The 17,233-nt window shown below is 40.8% G+C and overlaps 1 protein-coding gene across 1 annotated transcript in view; it reads right to left on the bottom strand.

Annotated features, from left to right (window-relative positions):
- The window catches only part of GULP1 (GULP PTB domain containing engulfment adaptor 1), a 211,322-nt gene that overhangs the window by 18,264 nt on the left and 175,825 nt on the right, over window positions 1-17,233 (bottom strand). Inside the window, exon 9 of the mRNA XM_066635363.1 lies at window positions 15,583-15,675. Within this exon, the coding sequence (XP_066491460.1) occupies window positions 15,583-15,675 (93 nt within the window). The remainder of the gene's footprint in view (window positions 1-15,582; window positions 15,676-17,233) is intronic.

Below are 17,233 nucleotides of genomic sequence, written 5' to 3'. Positions count from 1 at the left end.
TAACAGGAATTCATCAAGCAGCACTGTGAGTACTACAATCTCAAGTAAGTGAAATATGGCTCTGATTTCTCGAGTCCCTGCACACCAAATTGATTCCAAATGGAGTTTTGTGCGCATACGGATTGGGGAACTGCAAGTCTTAGGTAGAAGTACTATAAATTACTCTTAATTCAGTTATGTTTTTCATAATAAAAAAATCAAAAATATTTAAAAGATGAAATCACAACTAATAGCTATTTTTATTCCTCACCTTCATGCTCCACATTTATAGGAATTAATGGGCATATACTTTTCCATTGAAACCAAGAGGGCTTAAATGTGCTTAATTTGGTCTGTACTACTGTCTATGAGTGGGATACAAAGAATCAAAACATTTATTCCGTAAGCCTAAGAGATCTTTAAATTTTTGCCCCAGTAGCAGACACCATGGCATTAGAAAAACTGTTTCTGAAACCAAGATGATTTTTAAAAAAAGTTTATGATGAGTCTGTATGTGGGGATAAGTCGGAGCCCAGTCCTGAGCTGCCCAAGCACACGACTGTGGTGGCACCAAAGACGGCTGCCGCCGCATCCTGCACACCCAAGGCAGCCGCAGATGGCACCTCGGGAGAAGGGGCCTTTCATCCCCTTCCCCTGGGTAAAGGGAGTAGCCACACAGTGGGGCTATTCAATTCAGGCAAAAGCCTTCGTTTCAGGTGGATGCTTTTGGATCCCGCCTCCCTCCAGCCCCGCTCCCTTCCCCCGCCCCATCTCCCTTGCCCTCTCCCCGCCCGCCTCCCCCCTCTCTGGAACACCTCCTCCCCATCCCCGCTTTCCTCTCTGCTGTTCGGTCTTCCATGTGACCACCAATCAGTGGAGGCCAGGTGTCTGGTGGGCTAGCACTGGTGCTCGCGAGCATGCCTTATGGCACGTTTGCAACAGTATACACCGGCAGTAATTCAGCACGTGGAGCTCAGGACTGGGCTCCCAGTCACCTATTTAAAAGGGAAAAAAAGTTAAAACCTCACTGAGCACTCACAAGTCCTTGAACAAAGCCAAAGTAGCTCTTTAGATTCTGGATATTTTAAAACTTCATATAAATGCCTCATTGATTCCTAGGGAAATCTCTCACTGATATCTGAAAAAGTGTCAATATATGCTATTAAGAAAAGATATAAGAATAACTTAAGTTATTCTTCAGTTATGAATAACTGAAAAATCCATGAGGCACCTAGCAGAGTTAAGATCTTTAAAAAGTGAAAATAATCTCATATGAGTCTTTTTGGTAGGTACTTGCATTCACATATTCTCATTTCCATTTGTTTCTCTTACGTACACTGATACTACTACTAATAGTTTTAAATAAAGCATGATCCTTATTTTCAAAGAAATGCATACTAGTAATATCTGAATGACCATGAAAAGCATTTTATTGAAAAAAAAATCCATGCATAAAGCCACATTGTTTGCCAAGGACAGCCAATTGTTAATTGCAAATGGAAAAAAGAAGGTTGTATCAGCCCATTTTCAAAGTCAGCAAGCTTGTTGCAGCTCATTGTTGGAGTAAATAATGGGCATTCTTCATTTTGCACAGAGTTAAAATGAACTTCACTAAAATTACTTTTCTGCTATTCCTACCGATTCCCAACTTTCTGGAAAAATTTATGCTGTTTGGAGGTGCTTACTTTAAGATTGGAGTTAGGATTGTCTTTCATGTCACCCAATATAAAACAGTTATAGTGCAATCCTGTAAGTGTTTACTCAGAGGTAAGCCTCACTATATTCAGTAGGACATACTCCCAGGGAAATGTGTATAGGATTGCAGCCTTAGTATTTTGAAGCATTATATAAATGTTATCCTAATCCCCAATCTTCAATGATGATAGGTTGAGATCTCAAACACTTATTTGGAAATAACCAAGCTTGAGCTCAATGAGAAATTTCCACATTCATGCATTAAGAATTAAGATATATGACTTTTAGGGCACAATCCTAACCAGGTCTACTCAGAAGTGAGTCCTATTTTGTTCAACGGGGCTTACTCTCAGGAAAGTGCGGTTAGGATTGCAGCCTTATTCACTCTCCCAACAATAAATAATATCTCATGAGCTAATAATTAAGCATTTTACAGGAGAGGGAACACTTTCAAAAGTTGGGAACATGCAGTGTTATTTTAAGACTAATATGCAGGTAGGTTGGAATGTTCACTGCTTTTGTACTGTCCATAAGTATATTAAGAACATCTGGTTTGTCCTTTAACCACTGTACAAAATGTAGCACTTTGATACAATTCATACAAAACAATGATAGAGAAGTTGAAAAAAATTGACTGTTTGTGCCCAGCTGGATTACACGAGGTCTCGGGATGCTGTATTCATGGACTGGCTTTGGAAGACCACTTTTTGAAGGTGGTGGTGTTAATAGTCCAGATGACTGTCTGGAGTCAGGAGAGCTCATAGGAGTGAGTGTAATGGAAGAGATATCTAAACAAGGAGCAGAATCCTCATTGCTACACCAGAAAAAGGCTGAGGGTCTTTGAAACATGTAGTGTTCATAATCAGAGTTTAGGTGCAGCAGCTGTAAAGGAATCACAGAAGAGAAAAAATATTCTAAGGAGTAAAAGTGGTAAGAGAAGGGAAAGGTAAACAAAACACATTGTTTTTAACTGCTTTTCCAACCATTATAGAACAAAAGATAATGATTTCTTTTTTAAAAAGTATTTTTGACCCCGTACTGGCAGAAACTGAACATGTTCTTTGAAAAAGTGCACTGAAATAAAATGAAATTTTATCACACTTCCTATGTCCAAAAAATAAAAAATACTCCCATATACCATATATACAAATTCCAAGTCTGCAGTAGTTTTGCATATAACTACTAGTTTTGCATACAACATATATTTGGTTGGTTAAAGCACAGCCCATTATTTTGTGAATTTAGAACAACTTTATCAACTATTTCCTTGTCTCTCAAACATCTTGTACCAGAGAAGCTTATGAGAATCATGTTGCGTAGGCTGCCTTCATTCCCTCATAATGCAATCCTATGCATGTTTACTCAGAAGTAAGTTCCACTGAGTCTTACTCTCAGGAAAGTGTTAAAGGATTTCTCAGTTACTGATGCACATATATACATACATAATCTACCGTATTTTTCGCTCCATAAGACGCACCTGACCATAAGACGCACCTAGTTTTTAGAGGAGAAAAACAAGGAAAAAAATATTCTGAACCAAATAGAGTAATAAAATATTTAATAAACTATAACAGAAGAACATTTGAACTATGTAAAGTGAACAGCAGTCAACAGTGGCATTAAGAACCATTATCACTGTCATTAACAAATGGAGAGACTTAAAGGTTTGAGCACTCTAGTATTCTGGAAACACCAAGAACTCATCATCGCTAGAGTCAGAATTTATGAAACTCACAAAAGCAGATGCACACAAATAGGGGATCACATTATCTTTCTGCTACAATGATGTTCTGCCAAATTCCAAACCACTGGGCCTCGTGCCCGCTTAAGGCTGATCAGTCCCCCTTGTGCAACTCACTAGTGCAGCAAGCAAAAATGAGTCCAGTTCCAGTCCACAGATGCCAAGTAAATCAGTCCCATCATTCAGAGTTACCAAATCAGAGTCCAGAGCCAATAAGCCAAATTACAGTCCAAGGTCAGGTACCAGGTAGGTCAGTTAAATCCATCAGGCTATCCAAGTCCAGTCAGATTCCAAATTCAATAAATCCAGCCAGTCTCCTCCCCTGCCTCCAACCTGCACTCCTTCAAAACCCACAAACCCTTTCTGCCTCTGGTACTCCTTATATCCCTGAGGACCCTATTGCCTTCCAGTGGCTGCACCTGTGCAGCACACTCTGCTGGATGCCCAGGCCTTACCCTTAAAGGGGCCACTGCTGACACCACATCTACCTCCTCACCAGATCTTCCTGGATTCCAATACAAGGGGGGGGGAGCAGATCTCCATACATAGCAGTGCAAAAGCAGGGGAAAAGTGTGGGGCAGGTAAGATCTCTGTATAGGCATCACAGCAAGACCATTGCAAAACCCCTTGCACACAGAACCAACAAATGGAAGTGGGGGGGGGGTGCAGATCTTCATACATACCAGTGCAAAAGCAGGGGGAAAGTGTGGGGCAGGTAAGATCTCTGTATAGACATCACAGCAAGACCATTGCAAAACCCCTTGCACACAGAACCAACAGATGCAAGTGGGGGGGGGGGGCGCAGATCTCCATACATAGCAGTGCAAAAGCAGGGGAAAGGTAAGTCATCCCCAGTAGAGCCAATGGGGCTCACTCCCAGGGATGAGTGGACTGGAGAAAAGCCTGCCAGCGCCTCCTCTCCCAGGGAGGAGCCCGTCTCAGTCCCTGGGCTCCCTGGACTCACTCCCTAAGCTCGCTCCCTGGGCTCACAAGCCTGCCAGGGGCTCACTCCTAGGGATGCGTGGACAGGAGAGAAGCCCGCGATTGACTCATTTCGCCTGGAGATGGACTGGTAGCTTGAGGGTCAACATAATGAGCACCCCTGCTCTAGGGGCTTGCTCAGCAAGACTGCCACCCCACCCCCGCTTTCCTGGGAGTGAGCCCCAGTGACTCTGAGACTTACTTCTGAGTAGACACGTGGGCTTTCTCAGCGAGCCAGCCATCCCAGCCACCCACCCCCCCTTTCCTGGGAGTGAGCCCCAGTGACTCTGAGACTTACTTCTGAGTAGACACGTGGGCTTTCTCAGCGAGCCAGCCATCCCAGCCACCCACCCCCCCTTTCCCGGGAGTGAGCCCCAGTGACTCTGAGACTTACTTCTGAGTAGACACATGGGCTTTCGCAACGAGCCTGCCATCCCACCCACCCACCCCCGCTTTCCTGGGAGTGAACCCCAGTGACTCTGAGACTTACTTCTGAGTAGACACGCGGGCTTGCTCAGCAAGACTGCCACCCCACCCACTCCGCTTTCCTGGGAAGCGGAGCCGAGCAGAGCGGGCAGGGGGCGGGGCCAGGGGCGGAGTTTTTTTTTTTTTTTTTTGCAGTATTCGCTCCATAAGACGCACACACTTTTCCCCCCACTTTTTGGGGGGGAAAAAGTGCGTCTTATAGAGTGAAAAATACGGTAAATAAAATCCCAATGCATTGTTGTTGGACTATAATCATATTTGTAAGATAGATGAATGTTTACCATAAAAATGAGAAATTTACTAATAATGTAATTGTTTTTTTCCTACATAAAGACAGGTATGGGCAACAGGTCATATATGGACATGTAAAAACAGGGCAGTAAATCAGATACCTATCAATATCTGCAATCTCTGAAGGAAAGTCTGGCTGAGCGGCACCTCCTGAAACCCTACAGGGGTTCATAGAATCCCAACTTGTACAGAGGCCAGTGACAACAGAACTGTGGTTGTATTCAACCGATAACGACTTAACATGTCCAGAAGATCAAGATGGGATATCCAGTTGTCTCTGTAGAAAAACTGGAATTCACAGTTAGATTTTGGAGTGGTAATTTATACGTGTTTTTACTGACAAACTTGTATTACCAAGAAAGGGGGTGGGGGCTCTGGTGTGCAGGGTATCAATTGCTAATGTATAGTCTCATCAAGACAATTTTTTCACTGTAGTCACTATACACTATATGTTGCTTAGGGTGCAAGGGACCAGCTGCTACTCTTGTGTAAGAGTATCTTGTGCTCCTGTGTTAAGGTTGAACTAGCAAGACATGAATTATCAAGGAAAGAAGATATTAGTCAAATGGATAGTAGACAATGCAGAGTGTTCTTCAAATGAAAAATCCCCCCAAAGCAATAAAAAGTTGACATGCCCTGCAAGAGAAGGGAAACAATACAGGATTACTGTATTGCATCAAATTCAGCATAAGGCTAACACCATGCAGGTGTGAGGTCAATTGAGATTTCAAGGATTTGCACGGATGGCCAAAGCATATTTTAATCATAGGCAGAAGAAAACTACAATTCTGTTCCCAAATTGCCTTATAAAAAATATCTCTCTTTAGTTCATGAGATGGCTTTGTACTTCCTGAAGAGCCCTGTATGTTTTGCCATAATCTTATTTTTGCATTTTTAGAGTCCTAAAATGTTCTTTTTCCTACAGATTAAGTACATGGCTTCCGAAAAGTGTTCAGTTTTCTCATTCTATGATATGTTTGCAGCAATTTTCCCAGCATTATTCTGACTCTATTTTTCTGCTTCTGGGTATAACTTTTGTGGTACCTGCCCAACATTGGTTAAGACCATGAAGAAAAATAGACAAAGAGTAATGAAGGGAAGAATGAAACCAGAACAGGAGAAAGCGCTCCATTTTCTGTGCTCTTCGAAAATGAAGAGGTCTCACTTAGCTGCTCTTTTGAATCAGAATGTACATTATGTTTACAGCTCTTCTAAATCCATTTGACAAACAGGATATGATGCTGTTGCTGACTTGCAGAATGTCACTGCACAAAAAGGACAACCACACATGGTGCAGCACAGCAGCGACACTGGATGTTATTTTCTCCTGCAAGAGTTGTAGTGGAACACCAGCTGGCAGCTGATCACCAGAATATGTAGAAATTTGGACCAAAAATTAGTGGCAGAACATGGAGGCTGCTGTCTAGAGGACACTCCCTATGTGACGGAGAAAAGCCTATGTGATGAACTGTATGGAGACCTGATTTTGTCTAAGAGGGCCCAGAATTGATGCTCTTTGTTATGTATTGTATATAACCCTTCTATTTTCCAGCAACATGGGAAATAAGTGCTGGAATTTAAACATACTAACCCTGAAATGGGTTTTTAGGAACACCTAGATTTGTGGTGAATTCCACAGTCCTTTCTTTCTGCTTCAGGTGAAACAAACCATGATACCAGGAGATCTGTAATTGGTTCAGGCCAAAACACACTCCTCTTTACTTAGTATATGTCTCTTCATTCTTTTTCCCTTATGGAACTATGATTCAGATCCTGCTAACCAAAGCATCCATAAATACCCACCAACAAAAGATCTAACAAAACATTGGTTGAAATAGCTATTATATAATTAAGATCCAAACAGGCCTCCTCTTTTTTGAGCAACTGCAAATGAATTGGCAACAATGTTTTAATACCTATCAATTCCCCATAAATACTGGCAGGCAAATATGGTCTTTCCTCTTCAGAATTTATAGTGATGAACAAACTGAGATGGTTTCAGAAGAAAAACCAGAACTACTCAAAGTATGTAGACTCTCATTAATATGCTGATTTGAGTAAGGCACAGAGCTTCTTTTAAGAGTCAAAACTCTTATTGTGATATGGACTCAAGTGAACTATCATCTGGAACCAATTACTTGAAAAAAATCATATGGTCTCCAAATAATCAGGATCAAACACAGGGAAGGCCCTTGATTTAATGCCAAAACAGAGCTGAACAGCGAAAAGCACATACAAGTAATTGAAATCCTACTTATGATTTTAACTACTTATGCAGTTCTATACACATTTACCTTGAAGTAAGTCTCACTCAACTTAATAGGACTTACTTCTGAGTAGACATGCACACGATTGTGCTGCAAGTCACATGACATAGACCAAATCTCCACACAAACTGAACAATACTATACCAAACTGTTCAAGCATGATGTAGACTGTGGTTGTGGACTCAGCAATTCTTGAACTCTTTTTTCATGAGCAATACCACACTGTAGTGGGACTCTCCATGACTAAGGAGTTTGATGAACAAAATTCTATGGCCAGAGTTGGAAACCACGCTATAATAATCATGGCACAATTTCAGTAATGCCTCCTACATAATTATGCAGGAAATGGTCAAAACAGTTATTAATCTATTTTACATACAAATCTGCCTCTAATGAATATGTTATGATAAGTAGGTTAGGTTTAACAACAAAGACAGCTCAGGAAATAATTTGTACTCTGTGGAAAATTGCTGAAAGAGCACAAACAGAAATGAAATATTACCACAATACCTTTAGGATGTATTTTACATTTTCTTTTCTGTAACTCTCAGCTATAATATCACAACAAATATTTGTCATTGGGTTGGGTTGTTTGGTTGGTTGATGACAACTTAGGAACCAGAAATATGATTTTGACTATGAATAAAAGAATTCAAAAGGTGTAGACAATATTTCAAAATATTTACCAAGTGGACCTGCAAATTTAGAACTATCCATTATTCACCTCTCTTGTCCTTCAATGCAGTCTTTGTCTCCAACCCTTGGCTTCCCAAAATTTCCTGATCCTAACACCCACCCATACTCAGGGGGTGCTCCATTCCCATAATTCTAACATTTAAGTTGCAATTAAGGCACTGGGTATCAAATCTGAGCTGAATGATCTGCCCTATAATCCCAAAGATGTAGGAGCTGCATGTAGTTACCTAGCAGTGAAGAAATGAATTCTAAGATTGCATCAATTTTTATATCTCATCATGTCAGAAACATATACCCCATCTTTCAGGTAAACTTCAATGTGAAACAAAGTCAATAAGCAATATAAATAAAAGGAATAAAACAATACATCAGTAGTTAAAATAAAAATAATGAACTAGTAGATAACAAAGTTGCGGCATCCCTCACCCCAGCTGTCTCCTCATAAGGCGGTAAATCTACCTTATATGGGTTTGGAACAATTTCTCTCTTGGCTAATGATAGAAAGAAGACACAATGGTCCTCAGAGAAGTCTGTTGCAGAGGTTTTTATTCACAAGTTTGAAGGGGAAGGATTACAGATGCATCACCTTATGGCTCATTCCCTCATGGCCACTTCCCTATGTTCCTTGCTGTTACTTCAAGTAGGGGGTTCTGTCCATAGGAATCCCTATGCCCATCTGTTCCTTCATGCAGATGAGTCATCTCCCATTAGAGTCTCTCCATTAGACTTGAAACACCTCCGTCTAAAAGGGTATAGTATCTTCCCAAGGGCACTCTCTGGAGCCTGCCTTGTTCTGCCTGTTGGGATGAGGATTCCCACTCTTTGGTCCCCCTTTTCATTTCTCTTCTTCAGCAAGCACCCCCAACCTCCACCAGACTTGTTCCATCACCTTCTGTGTTACTCCTGTTGCCCAGACTGTCCCACTTTCTAGTTCTTCCTTTTCCTTGCAACACATCTGTCTTGACCCTGGTAATCCAGGCTTTCCTTCTTCCATCTTTCCCCTCATCTTTCACATCTCTATTGGCCTGTTCATCGTTCTTCCATCCTCTCACCTTCAAACCCCTCAGCCCTCCTTCTGCTCTGTCTCCCTTTGAATCCTCCCACTATGGGGGGGGGGCATTCCTGATAACTAAAAAGATAAGCGGGTTCTTAACTGGAGATGTGGAGGACTGAGTATATGGTTTCAGATATGCAACCATGTATTCTACCACTGAGCTGTAGCACATACACACTTCTAATGCATGATGCTAGCAAAATAATGAACCAAAATGCTGCATTTTGCCTTTTAATTGCTTCCATTATCCTGATTTTTCAGAGAACAAATATAATGCAAATCTAACTTACTTATTTCCATTAGATTCATGTTTTTGCTTGACATTTAACACAGCTGCAATCCATAATGAAATGGATTTGATTGAAGCAGTTTCCTAAGGTATATGCCAGCAAAGTTCCAGCATAGTTTAGCAAAGTGTAGTACTGTTTAGTACAAACTAAATACTGTTAATATATATAATATAATATATATATATACTTCTATCTCTTTTAATGTTCCTGAAAGGTTTTGTAAGGCTATTTAAAGAAGTATGCGAAACAGAAATCCACTGACTTAACTATGAATCTGTTTACAGTAATTAAACAGTCATCTCTAGGAAGCAGTTGATAAATGGTCACATAAGACATTGTTAACCATTTCAAAATTAACAATTTTAGGATTACAGAGGTCAGTCACACACTAACATTTCAAGAACAGTATTTTAGTTTATTTATTAATTAAATTACAGTGGGCCCTCAGTATCCAGGACCGGCCTCAACGTGGATACTGATTTCTGCAACTAACAAAATCTGCGGGGGCTGCCAGCAGGCTGGACGTGCCTCTCAGAAGCTTCCTGGAACCTCCTGCATCAAAGAAGACCTCCTGGACGTGACTGGAAGGCACTTCTGGTTGCATCTGGGAGGTTCTCTGAGGCCCTCTAGCGTGGGCTATAGATCTGTAATCTATATGCAAATGTACCTGGGAGTAAGCACCCTTGAACTCAATGGGACTTACTTCTGAGCTGACACACAAAGAATTGTGTTGTCTTACATCACACTGAAGATGCAATTGGGTAAGAGGCACTTTTTCAAGTGGGTGCTCCTTTTTTTTTTTTTTTAGCAGGGGGAGAGTAACTGGCCCTCCTCACCCCAGCAGTGTCTGTTCTAGTGGCTGTCTGCTGGTATTCATTTGCATCTTTTTAGATTGTGAGCCCTTTTGGGACAGGGAGCCATTTAGTTATTTGATTTTTCTCTGTAAACTGCTTTGTGAACTTTTAGTTGAAAAGCGGTATATAAATACCGTTAATAATTAATTAATAATAATACACTCAAGCTCAGAAAACGTGATCTTGATGATAGTGCACTTAAACTATCAGCACTTCTATTACCTTTTTATATTAGCTGAAACTTCTTACTGAAATTATTTATGAAGTTCTTATTCATATGACCATTAAAAAATATAAGGCAAGGAGTAAAGAGTATTTTTCTTTTTCAAAGGATAACATAAGCGATGACACTCTCACCTTCTGCCCATATAAAGCTGTCTAACATAACCAGTTTACGATGCCATTAGTCACACCAAATAATTCCCTTCTATACAATTTGCCCCAATGGTTGACAGTATATTGGAAGAAAAATGCTATTTGCGATAATGTGAGAATACAAAACAGAGCACAATACATATGAACAACTACTGAATATTACTGGAACTAAGGCATATTTTCCGGCCTAAAGTATTTGTTTTTTGCCTCTATGCTAAACTATGGCAGCTGTTTTAAAGTTATTTATGAGTTTCTTTGACTTCAGGAGAACTCCAAAGTAAGGCTGTAACCTTCACATACCTTCTATCAAAGCTGTAAGAAGTAAAGCTAGGGAGAGAGTACTTTCTTAGGAAATTTTCTCCTCTCACCACCTGCCATGAAAGAGGAGGAGGACTTCTAGTGACTACCCATTGATCTAGAGCAGTGATGCCTAGTGCCAAGCACTCGCTCCCTTCCCCACTCTTCCAACTGGTTTAAACTGCATTTTGGTGAGACCAGACTTGGTAGAGCTAGTCTGCTGCCACCAGCCCAAGGGATCCAGTTCCCAGAGGGGTTCCCTGGGCAAAACTGCTCCCCAAAAATGCTACGCAGGATTATAAAAATGCTCTCACTCTGCCAGTAGCAGCTGCAGAGCATGGAGGCTGACAAAACCACTGATCCCCATGCATGACAAGTTTTAAGCCAAAAGGTTTTATTTGGGGAAAAAATAATGCAAATAGGCTTGGTTTCTCACTGGTTCCCTGAATGGTGCTGGCTCTGCAGGGAAGTCTTTCACGAGCAGGCCCTGCTGGACGACGCCAAGAGCCTAGATCTCAACCCAGCTTAGCATAAGCTGAAGTAACCAAGAGTCCCCAATGTACGGATGGGGAGGACAAACAAACAAACAAAACCTGACGCTCCTGGTTTATTTTTGGCCCCTTCTTTATTCCCCTCGGGCTTTCCCCATCAGCCTTCCACTCTGCTCACCAGAGAGGGGGCTCTCCCTGACTTGTCCAGTCTGAAGCCTGCAGAACAGAGAGAGAAAAAAACCTTCTCAGGCCTGGAGACCTTCTTCTGGCCCTACATGCCCAGCTCTCCAGTTGGCTGGCTCCCCTTAGAACCTGAAGCACCTCAGAAATTGGAGGGAAAATCCTCCTCAATATCCACAACTGTACAACCATTTCATCACACAACCTATGTGGAAAGCAGGTGTAACTGTGTGGGTTTTGGTGCATTGTTTTTCAAGAGGAGCCTTTAAAAGAGAAAGTGCCCGGGACACACATTATGGCTGCCTGCCTGGTAAATGTATGGGAGGACATGATGAAGTCTGTGAATGCAGAAATTATGACACTGGATTGCAATGTAAGTTTTGGTACAGGAGACTGTAGGGAGGCCAGTAGAGCAAATGACTTTGAGCTGATAAATAATCTTCACATAATTAGTTTCCATATATAGCATCGTTATTAATAATACATAGTTTATTATGTTCTTGAAATATTCATTGTAATGATCCCCACTAAAAGAACACAATAGCCACATGATTTTCAGCCCAATCCTATCCTTTTCTCCAGCTGCTGCTGTAGCTGTGTCAAAAGGTGTATGCTGTCTCCAGTGCAGGGAGGGGGGTTGAATTGGGAAGCTCTGGGAAAGTATAGAGCAGTGGCTCTCACACATTTAGCATTGGGACCCACTTTTTAGAATAAGAATCTTGTTGGGACCCACCGGAAGTGATGTCAAAATAAAATATTGAAATGAATGGGGTCCCACCTGAAATTGGCTCATGACCCACCTAGTGGGTGACGACCCACAGTTAGAAACACCGGTATACAGGATTTAAATCCCCTTGCCCCTCTGTAAGTCTCCTGCTCTGCAATGGGTCTCCTTGGACCTGTACCACTGATTTCACAGGCACAGGTCTGAGGAGAAAAAGGGAGTGAGGAGGTTGCTGCTGGATAAGGTCCAGCCCATGCCATCACCACTGGATCCATCCCCTCCTGCAGCCTCTCCAACCAGTTATTCCCCCTCCTCACCCCTGCTGCAGCCTTCCCACTGGCGCTCTGGCAGAGTGTTACTTTGTGCACTGCCGGAGCACACTTTATGGCTGCTTTTCAGCAGCCAGTGCTAGCAGAATGCACATTCTGCCAGCTATAATATACATTTTCAAACCCTTATAAGCAAAATTACTGAACAGAAAAATTAAAAATAGCAGTTTATTATATAAAACTGAAATGCCACTGAATTTTCTTATACTTTCTTCTTATTATCTTGATGAGTAATGTAACTCTAGTTATTTAATGTGTATATATAAATATATATATATATATATTTAACTCTAGTTATATGATGTGCTGATGTCCAGCTATAGTTGCCATTGACATTTTGCCAAAATGGAAAATAATTGGAAGCTACCCTTTAGGTAAAAAGAGGATTTTGGAGAAAAACCAAAGTCATTGTGATAACAATAGCAAAATTATATGAGGGTGAAGAGTGTCACACATCACAACATACAATGGATGATTATATAACCACCTCTCTGAGAAACCCCCTGTTTCATCACCTATCATTCTGAACAGGCAGAGCGAGTTGTGGGGCAGGAACCAAACAGATCCTTGAGTCCATCTTGTTCTTTACAGGACAAAACTAATTCCTGTTAGGAGTCCTGCCATGTAGCCTCAGTTCCCTACATGCAAAAAGAACAAGGAAGTACGAATCTGATTGGCTCTAGCCTTTGCAAAGCCTTGTGCTTAGAGCAATTCTTGAGCAAAATTGAGGGGAATTCTCCTGCAGGAAAACAAGAAGCTGAAAGGGCAGATAGCAACATTGTAGACATGCACCTTTCAGTTTGTAGGAATCTTCTAGTCCAACTTCTTTGGAATAAGCTACATGGAAAAGGCAAAGAAGGGTAGGCCAGGGTCAAGTACTATACTGTTTCTCCTGTAGGGCAGGCCGATCCTGTGCTGACTTACTGCTGGCACTGCATCCCCAAAACGCTGCTGCTGCTACTGGCGGAAAACTGATAGACTACATGCCAATTAATTAATCAAATTCCTTGTCATAAACTGTCACAACTTTTCTAACTCCCTTCTTTGTCCTGGATGAACAACGTACCTTCTGACTGCTTTATTCACACAAAGTTCTGCGTCTAAAGCATACAGGTAAACAGGTATCCTTTAGACACAAAATTATGTGTCAAAGGGCACAATCCTAACCAATATTCCAGCACTGATCTAGCCGCAATGCAGGTCCAAGGTAAGGTAACAAACATGCCCTTACCTTGAGGAGGCCCCCCTTGACTGCCTCCCACTGCAGGATGCACACCATTTTGGTACAGCTGTGTCAGTGCTGGAAAGTTGGTTAGGAATGTGCCCTAAAGCATACAGGTTAGACTATGGGTTAACAGCTTTGCCAGAACACATTCTAAAGTATAATCTGATTGTCACTAACAAGGGAATGTAAACCTGTGAAATGTGAACCATCATACAATTTATTAACCTACGTCAATTATATTTATCAAGTTATTTTTAAATGGGAATCTTTTCATTAAGCCTTATGAAATCTCTTAATTTCATGGTTCTATTATGTTATTAAAACTGTTACTTCCCTTGAATGAGGAGCAGGATTTCATAGATCAAATATATTTATTTGCTTGATTTGTACCCTACTTTTCTGCCCTGAGGGCGCCAACACCCAAACTCAAAATTAAATATAAATACACACTGAGGAGGACTGACTTAGATACAACTGTATTTCAGACAAAAGCAAAACACTTTTCTTTAAAAACAGTGTTGGCAAAGTTAACTTAAGCATCACTTGATTTTATTATTGCATGAGTATGTAAAAGGGGGGAAGCTTTAGCTTAAAATTAAGCAGCAATAAATTTAAAAAAATTACACTAAGTTTTCAGAAGGAGATTCCATTTCACAAAAGGTGAATCCCTGGGATTCTTGACATACTTCCATGTAATTGACTGTTAGAGGCAATCCAAACTTTAAAAACAACTAGGTATATCAGGTGATCTGGTTATCAGAAAGAATGATTTTGTTAATCACTTAAATGGAGATCTAGTCTTTATATGACTGTATCCTCAATCATTCACTGAAACAAGAATAATCAGAGTCCAACAGTGGTCACATCTGAATCAAACAGTAGAACAGCCATGTGGTTTACATGAAAGCTCACACGGAATCCCAGTTAATATAATCTTATAGGAAAGGTTAAGAAAACAATCTTAATGTTAATGTTTTAATAAAATAAATGTATTGCACACAAAACCATACAGATAAGTAACCATATGTTTGTGACAAAATTCAGGGGTTTCAAAACTTAGGACTGATTTGTCTGGCAGTGTTTATTTTCTAGGAAAAGAAAAAAGAGGCTGACGTAACATCTGATATGGCAGCCTTTCCTCCAAAACTCTAACGTTTGGACACTGTCTCTCTCTACTCAGTAACTGGAGAAATAAACTCCATAGACATTCAGGGACACTTTAACCTAACCAACTTCATGCATTTCAGGGTTGAGTAAGCACTGAAAACAGATGCCAGGGCTGCATTCTCGGAAAGTCTTACACGAATTCAGCCCTGTTCCATGGTATTGATTTGGGTTACCATGAAATGCAGAGCATGGGTCTTACCATTTTTAGCTGTGTTGGTTAGGCTAGGAAAAGACAATTATCTGCTAGCATATGTAAGGGTAATGTTTACATTTACACAGGCAGTTTAAGCAAAGAATTTGATTCTTTGTTTTGTTAGACTGTCACAATCTTACAGTTACTTAAAACGCTGAAATTACTAAACAGAAGAAATGCACTGAATCTATCAGCAAAGTAAGTGTTAAATATGCTTAAGTTATAGCAGATTTGCCGGAAAAAAATGGCTTTGCTTGTGGTACTTACTGGTGATGTGTGTACTTGGGTTATTCTTAATTGGTTTTCCAAATCTTGTACCTTGTTTTTTAGCTCCATATTTTCTGTTTCTAATTCTTGAATCTAGAAAACACGCACTTATTAGAAAGGTGAGAAGACATGCAAATTAAAGAGAAAGGGAAAAGATATTGCAACCATCACACCCCTCTGCATATGCTTAGAAAAATGATTATTAAATAAAATATTTGCCATTATTCAGTAAAAATGGAAGGTGTGATTCTCATCCATTAAAACTTCCCTCCCCAAGGATACATACATAATCTTATTTTATATATTGTATGAATTATAAAGAAGCAAAACATAAATAAGGGCTTGCTGAGAGAGTGAGATGCAGATTTTGCACCACACTGCGTGCCCCAAAACAGCAACTTTGTCATATGCTCTTTAAATATAAATGCACATCTTTATCTTGTATAGTTTACTGGGCACTGGAACAATCAGTGATTGGACCGATAAAGCATTCTTTAGTGCTGTTAAATGATCACTCCTACTGTAGCTACTGTATAGCAACATGATGTAGTTTTTTTTTTTGAAAAGAGGCAAGGAGACATAAGGCATCACTGACTTCATGGAATATTCAGCTACAACCCAAAAGGTGGTCAATCAGTGCTCAAATAACTGGGGAGGGGGCAGGGAAGCCCAGCCCATTTAACTGTTGTTTCTACCCCCTTTAATATTGTTCCTTGAAGGTTGTGGGTGCCATAATTTGACTAAGGGCCCAATTATATCCAACTTTCCAGCACTGATGCAGCTGCCAATTCAGCCCTGAAGTAAGAAAACAAACTTGAGGAAGGTTTGGTGACTGCCCTACCCCCAACCTCAGGACGCAGTGTATGCTCCATTAACATGGCTGCAGCAGTGCTGGAAAGTTGGATAGGATTTGGCCCTAAATTGAAGAGGTGGTGATTGTTATTACCTACCTATTCTCCCATAATTTAGGTTGTGTAGTAACCAACAATATGACCAGTTGGGTTCCCCAACTCTAATTGTTCTACTCTACTTCTAATGAAGTTGTCCATAAAAATAAAGCCCCATGGTGACCTGCTAATTTCCTTTCCTGCTTTGGATTGTCAAATTCTGCAAATGTTCACTCTAGTTTTGAAAATGTTCCCAAGAACTCAATGAACATGTTAAAGCATATCTCTGCAGCCCTGAAGGTTTAAAATATACTTCTCTCAAAGGCAAAAGCTAGCACCACTGATGAACCTATTGATTGAACTGAACCTACAGAAAGCTGCCTTTGGCCACCATTTTGGGGGTCAGGTTGTCATTACGAAAGGCAAGGGTGGGTGAATCTAGGCACCTTATTCACTGACTTGTTCAAAGTGGGAGACGTGGCTTGGGAGCCATTACTATGGTCTTCTCCTACTGTATACAGCGGGCCTCAGGTTTTGGCCTCAACTAATCCACCTGTTGCACAGTCTGAGATTATCTGGGTGCCTCTGGAGCAAGGCAGGAATTTTTTGCTGTCCACCTGACTGGCATCAGTGGTTTGTTTGTTTTTTTCCTATCTCAGTCTGTTTCTTTGAGTTGTGTTTTTTATTCTTAGCCTGGGTGGTCACATTTTGTAGGTATGGTGCAGGTCAAGGAGTATGGATTTTGGCTTGGACCCTGAGGTCAG

Source organism: Tiliqua scincoides, chromosome 1 (genome assembly GCF_035046505.1).
Source record: "Tiliqua scincoides isolate rTilSci1 chromosome 1, rTilSci1.hap2, whole genome shotgun sequence".
NCBI lineage: Eukaryota > Metazoa > Chordata > Lepidosauria > Squamata > Scincidae > Tiliqua > Tiliqua scincoides.
This window is presented reverse-complemented; position numbering and strand designations above follow the sequence as displayed.